The sequence below is a fragment of the Ursus maritimus genome, unplaced genomic scaffold (genome assembly GCF_017311325.1).
Source record: "Ursus maritimus isolate PB19 unplaced genomic scaffold, ASM1731132v1 scaffold_11, whole genome shotgun sequence".
Lineage (NCBI taxonomy): Eukaryota > Metazoa > Chordata > Mammalia > Carnivora > Ursidae > Ursus > Ursus maritimus.
This window is the reverse complement of record NW_024423453.1, coordinates 63,442,565-63,456,346: the sequence shown is the minus strand read 5'-3', so window position 1 is coordinate 63,456,346 and position 13,782 is coordinate 63,442,565. Positions and strand designations below refer to the sequence as shown.

The following is a 13,782-nucleotide window of genomic DNA, read 5'->3' as shown; positions in this document are numbered from 1 at the left end:
AATAACTATAGCTTACTTCTCCCTGCCATCTTCCCTGTAGGATAAATAAAATAGGTCAGGTCTTTTTCCTTTAAAGAGCCATTCCTTACCCGGGCCCAGACTGTAGGCAGTAGCCGGGCTGTAAGAGTTTTTGTTATTACCTTATTAACATTTGTCACCATTGAATCCCCAGCACTTAGTGCAGTGCCTGGAACTTAGTAGGCATTCAGTAAGTATTTAGGAATTTAGTGAGCATGTAAAACACTGTGTTGCAAGGTAATAAGGTTGCATTCATTGCATCTAATATCTTTCTCTGGGTAGTAGCTGCATCCATTTGAGGACATGTGGCAAGTTTTACATAGAGGTCAATCAGCAGTTAGGGACAGAGAGGCAGAGCAGAGCATTTATATATAATCCCGCTCAGGGAACTGGTCCTTGTGCAGGTGAGCAGTGCCAGAGCCAGTGTGGACACTCATCCAGATGAAGGCTAAGTAGGTGGTAGAAAAATTCAGCACAAAGAATCCTCTGATCTATGTGTATTTATTAATGTCCGATCATGGGCCCAGTCCTGGGGGATGACAGAGGAGAGTCATTGTCATAGCTCCGCTCTTCAAGGAGTTCACTGTGTGTACGGAAAAACTAAGCAAGTGCTCAAAAACAGTCAGGACTCAAGTGTTACAAGGTGTGGGACTGATCGCAAGTGAAGAAGAATCTAGGTGGGGCTGAGTCAGTGGCATTTGGAAGAGAAACACCGTTTTCTGAGTACCCCCATGGCAGTTACTAGATCCTACCTGCCACATTCATCGTCTCTTTTCATCACAGCGACTTGGTGAGGGACCTCAGGGAACCTGACTGAGTCACGGAGTTTGGATCTGAGCAAAGCAGATCCCATAGGATTCCGCTGACTGTGTTTTTCCCCTGGAAGAAGTAGTACCTAAGGGGACCTTGAAGGTAGGGGAGGGCTTTGTTTGCAGATGGCTGGAGGGAGGGCACTGCAGGCAGGGGGACTAGAGCCGCTAAGGGTGGAGTTGGCGATATGAACTGTCTAGCTCAGGGAGAGGGTGTGGGGAAATGAGATCGGGGATGACACCAGATATGGAAAGGCCTGGTGGCCAGGAAGGACTCCTGTGAGCTCCAGGGCAAAGGGCAGTTGTGGGAGAAGTTGCTGGGAGTGGAGTGCATTGACAGGGGTCAAATTCTCGTTATCTCAGTTGCTGACAAGCTCTGAGACTCCAAGCAAGTTATTCTAGCTCTTCAAGCCTTGGCTTTCTTATCAGTCAAATGGACCTAATAATATTAATCTTGCTAATTGCACGGGGAAGGTGGCTGTGAGACTAAAAGGAATTTGTGGCTCCAGAAGCACTTTGCAGAGATAAAGTGCTATGTCCAGATGCAGGAGCTTTGTGGTGATATTGGGTTGGGCAGGGGAGCTTGGAGGATGGGCCAGCTAAGAGGCATTTCCAGTTACAGGGCATGATAGCAGGTCCATGGCCCAGTGGCAGAAAAGAAGAGCTCCCTGCCCCTTTGCCCATCCTTTTTGAATTCTTGCTTTTGCTTATGACCATGGCCATGCCCTGGATGCCCTCCCCCTCCTCTTCTGTGAAGCACCCCTGACTTCTTCTGTCCACATGGCCTTTCTCATGGATCTGATGTCTTGGTGAGGAGGGTGCCCATCACAAGCCCACCTTACTTATGCTTCTTGTTTCTCTGGGAGCCATGTTGTGCTGGGGTCAAGTCTAGTCTCTGCCACTTAATATCTGTATGACTTCGGGTTCTTCTACCTCTTTGTATCTCAGTTTCCTCCTCCAGAAGATGGGAATGATATCACTTACCTCCAGGGTTTTGTGAGTGTTAACTTTATCAATACACATCAAGAGTTTAGAATGCTGCATGATGTTTAATAAATGCTACATTTATTAACTCTGTTTTCCTATTCATATTTTCCTGTTCACCCACCCTCTCCTCATTCATTCCATAGATATTTGTAAAGGCTGTTAAATGAATTCACAAGGAGGCCATTAGACTGAGGTGGCTCTAATACCATGGTACCTACATAAGCAAACCAGAATCTAGGCCTGTAAGTGCCTCAAGGTCACAAAATCAAATGCTAAGGACGACCAATCACAAACAGCCAACTAAGCTTTAAGCTTAGTTCTCTATACGAGTTTCTCCCCAGCTCCTGTCACTTCCGGTTTGTTGCTGCCCTACGTGCAGAAATGTTTGCTCAAATAAACACTTAGGATGTTCGATACACTTCAGTTTATTTTTTAACAGGGGTTAATATCCTTCCTCCTTTCCTCTGTGCTCTCTCTCCCCTCTATCATCCCCCCACCCCACCCATTCCCTTCCTGCCTGTCTGCCTTCCTTCCTTAAGGCCTGTGGGACTCCCATGCACTTCCTGATAGTGAAGACAGCGAGTCCTGGGGTTCAGGAGAGTGAGGTTGAGGGCTGGCTGCTTAAGCGTGCCCTGGGCTCAAGATGAGTGGTTTTCACACTTTCATTACTATTAAGAATCACCTGGGGAATCTTGTAAAAATACAATTCCCAGACCCCTTAATTATGAAATAACAGTGATAGCAATAACAATAACAATACTAACCATACTATCACGAATAAAGCTAATACTGGGTGGGCTTTCATGTATGCGATGGGCCAGACTACTCTCTGTGCTTCCTGTGGATTATCGAACGAATCCTCACAACAGTCCTTGAGGTTACTATTATGAATATCTCCATTTCACAGATGAGGAAACTAAAGCTTAGAGAGGAAAGAGCTTGGCCAAGGTCACACCACTGGTGGGTGGCCAGGAGGTGACTCCAGGATGCCATCTGGGCCCAAGCGCACAGCTGCATGCTTCCTGGGCCTGAGTGGGGCCCGGCAGTCTGGGTGTAGACAGTCAGGCATCCTGTTAACAGTGACGCGTGGCCCGTGGCTGGATCATGACATGGGGAGGGGAGTGAGCAGGCCTGGAGGTCTCTCCTTGCCTTGCAGATATAGCAGAAGCCCTGCTCACAGCAGAGGGTTACCCATGTGGCTAGGGTGTCTGCTGGGGGACAGGTGGGGAACCCCTTCCCTGACAGTGGCAGCAAAGAGCCCCAGGAGCCCTGACACTGGGAGTGGGAGCCACGTGCCCGGGTGTTGCCTGCGGCTTCCTTTCTCTGTCTGAGTCCATCTCTCTTTGTTTTCCTCCTCTGTGTCCCTGCCAAGCCCCGTTCCGGAGGGCAGGGGCTGTGCTCTCACTCCCAGGCCTTTGCTCACACACTGGGACCTGGGAATCCACACAAAGCAGGCCGGTCTGGGCTGCCTGGCTTGCCTCCGGTGGAGCCCCTCTTGGTCAGGCGAGACGCCACCCCCATGAGCCCCTCTCAGGCTCAAGCCGGCCTTGGTGCGGACGGACCTGCTCCTTCTCCTTGTGGAAATCTCCTCTGCATCAGATTTGCCCACCCTGTTGGGGAGGAGCCGGCATTTCTGCAGAGAATTTGGAGTCTAACTCTCAACCCCAGCTTGCTTGCTTATCTTGCTAGCTGTGTGATTCCGACCACTCATGACTGCCGCCTGCTGGCCTGTGGTCATTTGGCTTTGACCTGAGAGAGGTGGCCTCACATATCCTGATGCCGGCAGCCCAGAGGGCGGTGGGGGGCCTTCCGCTCTTCTCAGTTCAGAGGGCTCTGCACTGTCTCCTGAGTACCACTGACTCCGAAGGACAAAGGTTCTTGTCCAAAAGACATTGTCGACAGCTGTAATAGCCCAGTAGGAAACAGCTTGTCCAGGGAGGCGAGATTCCTACCTGCTTCCAGAGGCTTCTTTTTACCTGAATTAAGAACTTTCTTATTAAACCCCTGTCTATTTTAGTTCTGATTCTACAGTGAATCACATGTGGTTCATCACAATTCATCAAAAGAGTGAGAATCAGGGTCCTTGCCTGGTGTGGACGAAAGCCTGACTGCAGTTCCCACCTGGGCTGGAATGTGTTGGCTGGGACCTCACCTCAGCCCCTGCATCAGTACCTGGAGACACTTAACTGCTATTTCTAGAATGAATGCATGAATAAAATCAGAATTAGACTCTCACAGAGATAAAATTTAGTTTGATGAGCGGGAAGCTTCCTTCCATCGTGTATTTTCTCCTGGAATTTAGTCCTTACGGGGAAGGCATCCCTGTTCAGGAAACACAAAAGGGAAATAACAATAGAAACTTCATATTTACATACAGAGAGCTTTACTCTTCCCCAGAACTTTCCCACATATGACCTCATTTAATCTTGATGACTCTTCCAATAGATGTTATTTTTAGTTCCATCCAGAAAAGTAGGAGACTCAGGATCACAGTCAAAAAAGTGTCAAACTACTTGTTAGAACTCTGGTTTAAGTTACTTCTTGTGACTTTAATTCCAGGCTTTTCCCATTCCATGCCAGCTGAGTAGAGAATAATTATAATAATACGACGTTTGATCGTGAGACATAGAGCCTTAAATAGACTGATATCCTCTGTGCCAGACACTGTTCTAATTCCACATTTTACAGACGAGGGAACTGAGGCACAGAGTGGTTAAGTAGAATAAAGGACCTTCAAAAATGAGCGTGGGTCCCTTGGGGAAGTCCTGGGTCCTATGCCAGGGAGCTCTGATTTGAACCACCCTTTTTTTCTCTCCCTGGCCCTTCCAAGGTCATGTGCCCGCCAAGTGGCAGAGCCAGCATGGCAGCCCAGGCAGTCTGGCTCCTGAGTGAGTGCTGCTTACAGCACAAAGCACTGCCCCCTGCTACACCCCCCTGCACTTGCATCTCACCAGCTTCCCGGCTCTTTCCTCTTCTTATCGACTGGGGAGGCCACCTCCCTGCTCTCTCTTTCCTTCTTACTAGCCTGACAGTAGCGAAAACTCATCACACTAACCTGGAAGAGTTGAAGATGACATTTTCCCTATGGGATGGAAAGCTATGACATGGGACTTTCAAGATAGGCTAATTTATTTGGGGGTTCTCCTTAAAAATGCCTGGTTCCACAGATGACTTGGCTCCCACAAAGCTCTAGATGACTCCAGAGTGCCTGATTTTTCAGTCCCCAGACCACTCCTTTATGTCTCTTCTGGGGTATTTTGTCTTACAAGGAATGGACTACCCATAACCTACCCCTCTGCATTCACTCACCTTTCTTTGGGGTCACGGGGTAAGGCCACGCTGGGAAATGCTCAGAGAAGACATTTGTCCTTTTCATTTCCTTTCAAGATATATTTGAACAACAGTGTTAAAAGAGTGTTAAAACACCTCTAACGCTGCTGCGCATTGTTAACAAGCACGTTTGCACATCACATCTATCATGCTATTTGCACGATGTTATATGAAGAAACAGCTCAAAGTATTTTTAAGATATAGCCTTTTATCTCTGGAAGCACCAGAAAGTATTTGCAGATTGGTCTCGGGAATCAAATTAGCCTAGCACATTGGTGAGTTCCTGGAGGCCTGGGCATTTCTGTAAGTGGTTCCTAGCCCCTTAATCCTTTTGATCATTTGCACTGTGTATTTTTACACAGACTCTTGTACTTTGGAGAAATAAAATAAAGAAACTTAAAGGTGAGTTTGACGAGGGCTTCTCCCCACTGTTTGTCAATGCAGATGGATGTTGAATTTTAATGGTAGTAGTTTCTTTTAAACAACCAAGCTTCTTTAAACCTCTCCACAAATAATGTCAGTGCTCAGATTATGTCTGAAAATGTTTGCGGAAATCTTTCCTGACCCCATATTGCGACCACAAAAAAGAGTCTAATCCTGGAAAATAGTCTTGATAGCCTGGATGTCAATTACCCCACAGCTGTGATTTCTCATCTGGGCCACTGCCTATGTGACATTTGCTGTCCCTTGGTGGCTTCAGGTGTCTACGATCAGGAGCCCGCCCTGCGGTCATAGCCTGAGGTCTTCACTGTTGACTCTTTACTAGATCCTGCTACTTACTGGTTGTGGGGTGTTGTGTGAGGAAACCTGTGGAGAGGTGTGGAGAGGATTCGCTGCCTTATCTTTAAAATGGAGGCCACGTTTCTCTTGTAAAATGGTTGTGAGAAATATTTGTATGCCCGTGTTTAAAGCAGCATTATTCACAGTAGCCAAAAGGTGGAAGCAACCCCAATGTCCACTCTCAGATGAATGGATACACCAAATGTGGTCTGTCCACACACTGGAATATTACTCAGCCTTAAAAAGGAAGGAGATTCTGATGCATACTACAGCATGGGTGAACCCTGAGAACATTATGCTGAGTGAAAAACACTGTATGAGTCCACTTTTATGAGGTATCCAGAGCAGTCAAACTCTCAGAGATGGAAGTAGAATGAATGGTGGTCGCCTGGGGTTGAGGGTAGGAGAGAAATGAGGACTTAGTGTTGGGTGGATACATTCTCAGTTTTGCAAGATAAAAGTGTAGTGAAAAGAAGGGCCCTATGCACCCCAATGTTCATAGCAGCAATGTCCACAATAGCCAGACTGGAAGGAGTCGAGATGCCCTTCAACAGACGAATGGATAAGGAAGATGTGGCCCATATATACAATGGAATATTAACCATCAGAAAGGATGATTACCCAGCATTTGCAGTAACATGGATGGCACTGGAGGAGATTATGCTAAGTGAAATAAGTCAAGCAGAGAAAGACAATTATCGTATGGTTTCACTTATATGTGGAACATAAGAAATAGCAGGGAGGACATTAGGAGAAGGAAGGGAAAAATGAAGGGGGGCAGAAAACAGGGGAGGAGAAGAACCTTGAGAGACTATGGACTCCGGGAAACAAACTGAGGGGTTTTTTTTTGGGGGGGGGATGGGCTAGCCTGGTGATGGGTATTAAGGAGGACACGTATTGCATGGAGCACTACATCAAAAACCAATGATGTACTGTATGGTGACTAACATAACATAATAATTTAAAAAAATATCACTGATCAATAAAGCTTTGCACTCTTAACGCCAAAAAAAAACAAAGATGAAAATGTTCTGGAAAAGGGTGGTGGTGATGGTAGTACAACAGTGCGAATGTACTTAATGCCACAGAACTGTATGCTTAAAAGATGGTTAAGATGGTACGTTTGTTATGTGTATTTTCCACAATAGAAAACAATTAGGAAGAAAATTTGTTGTGAGCATTAGAGAACGTCAAGTAGGTAAAGTGGCTGCCATTATGTCCGACTTCAGTGAATGGTGACAGTTTTTACTAGGGCTAGGACAGTGTATTTTAATGGTTACACAATACTTCATCATGTGGCTATCCCATACTTGGCTTCCTTTTTTATTTGACTTTTGGATTTCTTCTAGTACTCCTCTATTGTAGTAATGATGGAGTGAATTTTTTTTTCACGTACATAATCTTTTCCATCATCTGGGGTTGTATCTTTGAGTTAGATTTTCTGGGTCACTTAGTGAGGCAAGTTAATTTTAATCTTTGTGGCTTTCGATACATATCCCTGTGGGGTTGGAAAGGGCACGGTGGTTTATGCTGTCACCAGCCAAGTAAGGGTGCCAGCGTTATAGTCTCCTTGTCAGCACTAGATACGTTTGTAAGCAGTTTTACAAAATAGAATGAGAGATGGTACATTCATGTTTCAATATGCCTTTATTTGCTTTTATCACTAGCAATGTTGAGCACTTTTTAATCTTGATTTACATTTATTTCCTATATGTACTGCCTGTTTACATCTTTTGCCTAGATTTCTAGTGTGGTTTCTATGCTTTTCTTACCAAATATATTTGTCATGCTTGTTACATCTTGTTGCTATTGTTGATATTTAGAGATTTTAATTCTTATGTATTTAATCATTCATTTAAACATTTCAAAACACAAAATAATAAGGTTTTAAAGTAGGATCAAAAGTGGTTTTACAATAACATGATTATTATACTTAATATATCTTTCTCCTAGGGGCGCCTGGGTGGCACAGCAGTTAAGTGTCTGCCTTCGGCTCAGGGCGTGATCCCGGCGTTATGGGATCGAGCCCCACATCAGGCTCCTCCGCTATGAGCCTGCTTCTTCCTCTCCCACTCCCCCTGCTTGTGTTTCCTCTCTCACTGGCTGTCTCTATCTCTGTCAAATAAATAAATAAAATCTTTAAAAAATATATATATATCTTTCTCCCATAAATCTCCCATAATTCTTTTCATATCTGTGAGTATAAAATCCGTTTATTTGCTTCCTTCCATGATCATTATATTTGAATTAAAATTATGTGAATTAAAATATTCACATTAAAAATATGAATAACCCAATATAAAAAGAATATTATAAAATTTAGAGCAAATAAATTAAAATTAATAAACATGACCCTTTTTTTTACCTTACTAATGATTAAACTTATTGAAAATAAAATGATAGGATACTGCTGTCCCACTATAAATTGGTAAGAGTTAAAATCATTATAATAGTGACTGAGACTGGCCCTGAAATGTGCAGCCAATGGGGAGAGAAAATTGGGTCAACTTTACTGAACAGCAGCTAAGCGCTAGATAGCAAGAAACTTAAAAATGTTTGTAAGCATTGGTTTAGAAATCCCACTTATGTAACTGTGGCTTGAGGCAGTCTTGGAAATGTGGAAAGATATTTACACTGATAGATAAAAATAGAATTCAGTCTAAACCCCCAATGACGGGATGATTGAATAATGGTACAACCATCTTTGGAGTGTTATATAGTCATTATAAGTGGCATTTCCTAAAAATTCCAGTGATATGGGAAAATACAGTATGCTGGTAAGTGGGAAAAAAGCATGATGCCACGATTATAATAAAGCAAATTGTGCATGGTGTGGTGGTGGTGGTGGTGTGTGTGTGTGTGTGTGTGTGTGTGTATGAGCACACATGCATGCCTGTGCATCTGATATGTATTCAGAAAGGGATGTGTAAAACAGATTGATAGTAGTTATCTTATGTGGTCAAATATAATATGTGATCTTTATTTTCTTTTTTATACTTCCGAACATTTCCTAAGCTTCATATTGTTTGCAAATTATTATCTCTACAGTCAGAAATTAAATATTAAAAAAAGATGAAAGATAATGAATAGATTTTTTTTCCCTTTTTTGGATTCATGTTCACTTTGCTTTCTTTGCTTTATTATTGGACGGAGTCCTGGACAAAAAACCAGAAGGTTTTTAGGTTAAGATTCAAAAATTCACTAGCTCCATGTGACCTTGGGCAAATGTAACTTCTAGGTATCTCAGTTTTCCCTTCCGTAAAATCAGTGTGAGAATTAAAGTGAGATTACCAACCTATGGGCAAACACTTTTGCAAACTAAGGTGAAGTTCAAGCCACTGTGAGGTCTGATCATTTGTTAGGATTCACAGAACCCACTGAGAACAGTTACCCTCAGAGTTAAGAGTTTATTGCAGGGAGAGGACACAAATAAAAATCAGCCAAATGGAGAGATGCATAGGGCAGAGTCTGGAAGGGTTCCAGTGCCAAGTTTCTGTGTTGTCTTCCATGCGGTCAGGATGTGTTACCCTCCTGGCATCCATGTGTGACAATACGGAACGAGGAAGCTCCCCCATGCTTTGATGTTCGGAGTTATTGTTGGGACTTCATTACAGAGGCATGATCGATGATTGCCCACATGGTTGAACTCAGGTCAGCTGATTCTGCGTTACCCAAAGCCCCCAGTCCTAGCACACGGTTGGTCTGTCTGGCGTGGCCAGCTCTGACCCTAACACTGTTGGGTGCGGCCATCCCGACGCTAAGATTCCAAGGGGTCAGCTCCCACCCCAAGACTGTTGCTGTGACCGGCTCCACCTTAAAGAAGGACATTCCTATCAGGTGTGATGTAGATTACCTTCCAGAGGCCAGGGCAAGGAAAGGCCAGATATCTCTTTGGGCGAAGCTAAATTCTTTACTGCACATAAGGTGACCGGAAAGAGATGGAAAACAAATTTAAATAGAGAGATGATATGGATGGAGGGTTCTATTATTTACTACATTCTAACACTGTAAGATAAGGAAGGGCATGAATTCTATAGACACAGGGACTACTACAGACACCCACTTCTCCGATCTACGGAACCCGGGGACCACCTCTGAGAACGGGCACGCTAACGGGGAACTTCGCTGCGGTCGTTGTTTACCACAGAGACGATTAGGCTGGGAAAACACTTGCCACCCTGCTGGGTACGTGAACCCGACCCTTGTCTCGGTGTTATCGGCACAGCGAATATGCCCCTCCGTTAACGAATTGATCTGACGTGGATGAGATATAAGCCTGTTTGTTACAGGTTTCTTGATCTGGGACCATGTCACCCTGGAGTGCAGCTGCGCTTACTGCATATAGCGTGGAGTGATGATAAAAATAAATTGGCTCATTCCCCTCGCCGAGTTCCAAACCTTGAGCACTATGTCAGATTGGATCCATAAGTAGGTTTTGGGAGGGTGAGATTAAAAAAAAAAAAGGAAGAAAACCCGCGTTTATTTTCTCGTGAAATTAAAGAAAAACAGTTAGAGCACAATGCCGAGAAGTCATCATCCTCGGGAAGCTTTGCCAGAGGACAACTGTATGCTTTTATGGAGACAGAACCAGCGACAGACTTGCTACGAAATCGTTAGCTGGCGTACAGTTAGGCTCCCACTCTTCCTGCAGAGGGAAGAATGTTAGCCCTCGTCTCATGCTTCTTTGGAAACAGATCACTTGTCGTAAATTGGTGTTGTCAGTAAATTTGGGTTGTATGTTCTGTTTCTTTCAAGGAAAAACTGGCCATGCAGAAGTAGTCCGAGTGGTGTACCAGCCAGAACGCATCAGCTTTGAGGAACTGCTCAAGGTCTTCTGGGAGAATCATGACCCGACCCAAGGTAGATGAGTGAGCCAGTATTTAATTATCTTACTAATTACAGCTGGGATAATTAGTGTTTGAGCTGCATGGAAGAGATGAACCTTGAAATCACCCAGGAGCTCAAGAATATGATTGCAGACATTTATTGACGGAGGAGAGGAGGGGCTGGGGAGCAAACGGGGAGAGAATAAAGGCGCAGCCACAGTCTGCGCTCCTCCCCCCTTTACAGCTGTCAGGGGTGGGAAAATTCCCACAGAGAAAGACGCCAGACAATAGAGATTCGTTCACCTTTGATTATTGCATTATTCCTCCTTAATGCAGTCTTTTGTCTACAAAATTAAAGTGTCTTTCTAGCAGCTCCAAAGTTTTCCTGATTTATGGTTCCTTTATTTCCCTGAATTTAGCCATTCTCATCTTTTGACGTTATCAGGATTTTTTTTTTATTTAAATGTCTGTGGCTGATAAAAAAAAAAAAGAACATAAAGGTAAAAGTATTCAGCGGGTCCACAATGCTTGGGTTATTTAAATATTTCACTTGTCTTCTTTGGAATTTGTTATATGACGATATTAATATATTTGGGCTATAAACAATGGTGGCCAGAAATTTTATTTGAATGCACACACAAGTGAAATTCCCTGTTGGCAAATATCATTTGTAATATTCAATAATGAAGCAATTTCCAGATTTCATCCTAACAGCCTTACAAGCACTGCCTTGCCAATATGATGATCTGATATTATGAGGCTTATGAACTGAAAAGTCCTATATAATAGATGTGATTTTCACAAACCCTGTTCAGTTAGCAATCAGTCTGTTTAACAAAAATATTTTCCCTTTGGTGTCAGGTTTTTGTGTAGTGGGTATGCTGTGTTGGCTGTTTCTGAAGAAGGGATGTGTTTTTCCCAATGTGCTTTGTGCTTTGTGGTGGAATTTTGATATGACCCCAGCAGCACAGGGCGGTGGGTCTTGAGTTCTCATTCTAAGTACCACCTAGTGTCTGGGTGATTTGCTAGAGGGTAAAGGTCAGAGCTAAGGCAAGAGCAGCAAAATGATAAATGAGCCAGGGTAATGCAGGTACAGGTTCCAGGCAAATCCATCGGGGTGGGTGAAGGCCTAGGAAGGAGGCCAGGAGCAGGCTTTCCTGGTTTGACATGGGGGGATGAGTTTCTAGCAGGGGAGCGATGAGGTATGGGGCAGGGGAGGTAGAGGACTGGTCGGGTAAGAATACTATCTATAGTCAGAAGGGTTCAGATGTCACCCTGGTTTGAACTATTGGACCTGGCCTCTCATATGTGAAAGGCAGGCCTAACAAACTTAGGGTTGGCTCAGCAGGAAGCTCTGACAGTGAGCATCATACATAAGAGTGATGACGGCCAAGAGCTCATGCTGGTGAGCCCCTGATCCAGGTGGAGTAGGTGCTTGGCTCTCAAAGCCAAAGGTCAGGGCGGGATGCTCAGAGCTTCAGAATTCTCAGTGGAGACACGCATTAGGAGCCTATGCCAGCCTGAAGTCACATAGGAGACAGGCTCCCCACAGGCCCACAAGTTTGGGTATGTGCCCTTTGGCTTGGCCAACCATCGTGTCATGTCCTGATACGATCACCTGAGGCCTAGTCCTGGCAAAATTTCAAAAAGGGTGAAGTCTGTTGTGCACTCTTTCTCCTTCCTTCTCTTAACTTCTTACCTACTTTATTACATCTTTACCAGCACACCTCAGTTAACGATGTTACTAGTACTGGCCCGTGAATCTTAGGGGGAGTTCTACTGTTTAAAAGAAACTTTAAAGAACCTCTTGTTTGCCCCATCTCATGTATCAAATTTGTCTCCACTGTGCCTCAGTCCCCTTTGAAATTCTTGGTTTATCGTGTGTATTGTTTGCTAATAACAAAGTACCACAGATTGGGCAGTTTAACAACAGAAATTTATTTTCTCCCAGTTCAAGAGGCTAGAAGTCCAAGATGAAGGCCTTGGCAGGGTTGGATTTTTCTGAGGCCTCTCCTTGGTTTGTAGATGTCCACGTTCTCCCTGGGTCCTGTTCACAGGTTCTTTCCTCCACGTGGACCTTTGTCCTAATCTCTTCTTCCTATAAAAACACCAGCCAGATTGGATTAGAGCCCACCCAAATGACCTGATTTAATTTTGATCTTTCAAGACTCTATCTCCAAGTAAGATTATATTCTCAAGTACTAAAGGTTAGGGCAACATAAGAATTTGGGGAAGATACAGTTCAGTCCATAACACATCCAAGAAAGTAATAGCTTAGTATACTATTCTTCCAGAGGTATTTTGATTCTAACAGAGGGTTCATAGACTCATAGACGGGAAGAGACTTTAGAGGTCATCTGGTTAATCTTCAGCTTCAATTCTATAAGCCAAAAGATGAAATTGTTACTGATGGGGTTCACAGACAGTAGGATTTGATTGTTGAATGACATATTTTTTATGCTGATATTTTAGACAAATGATTCTGTAGAGGGAGACTTTTTCTATCCTTGCATATGTCTGTTTCTACTTAGAATAGTGCTTGATGCAATATATACATTCACAGATATTAAATCACAGGATATCTAATCTTCCCACATTGTTACTAGGATTACTTCTGTTGGAGAGTTTAGTGTAATGGGCCATAGTAACAATCCTTTTCTGCATTCCAGGGTTTCCCATGACACTTCTGGAAATAGGGTGAAATGAGTGATCACATGACCCGGTCTGGCCAATCACAGTATCTTTTCCTGTTGGCAACAGTGTTTGATTCAAGGAATGGGCATGTGACCCATGCAGGACCATTTGGAGTCCTTCCCTGGGACTGTGGTGTGAGAGAAAAAGGTGTTCTCCCTTTTCTGGGGCTACCAGGTAGAGGTGCTTTGTATGTGGAAAGAGCTTGTCCACAGGAGAAGCAAGGGAGGAAGATGAGCAGAGACACTGAGAGACAGGATGGGAAGAGAGAATCTTCAGGAGACTGAGGTCCTCTCAGTTATGAGAACTACTAGGTACCTACCCTTCCCCTACATCTTTTT

At 44.1% G+C, this 13,782-nt stretch overlaps 1 protein-coding gene across 2 annotated transcripts in view; it reads left to right on the top strand.

The window, feature by feature from the left end:
- The window catches only part of MSRA (methionine sulfoxide reductase A), a 407,844-nt gene that overhangs the window by 253,249 nt on the left and 140,813 nt on the right, over window positions 1–13,782 (top strand). For both annotated transcript variants that reach the window (XM_040626463.1, XM_040626462.1), the window contains one exon: window positions 10,680–10,784. In XM_040626463.1, coding sequence (XP_040482397.1) covers window positions 10,680–10,784 — 105 coding nt within the window. The remainder of the gene's footprint in view (window positions 1–10,679; window positions 10,785–13,782) is intronic.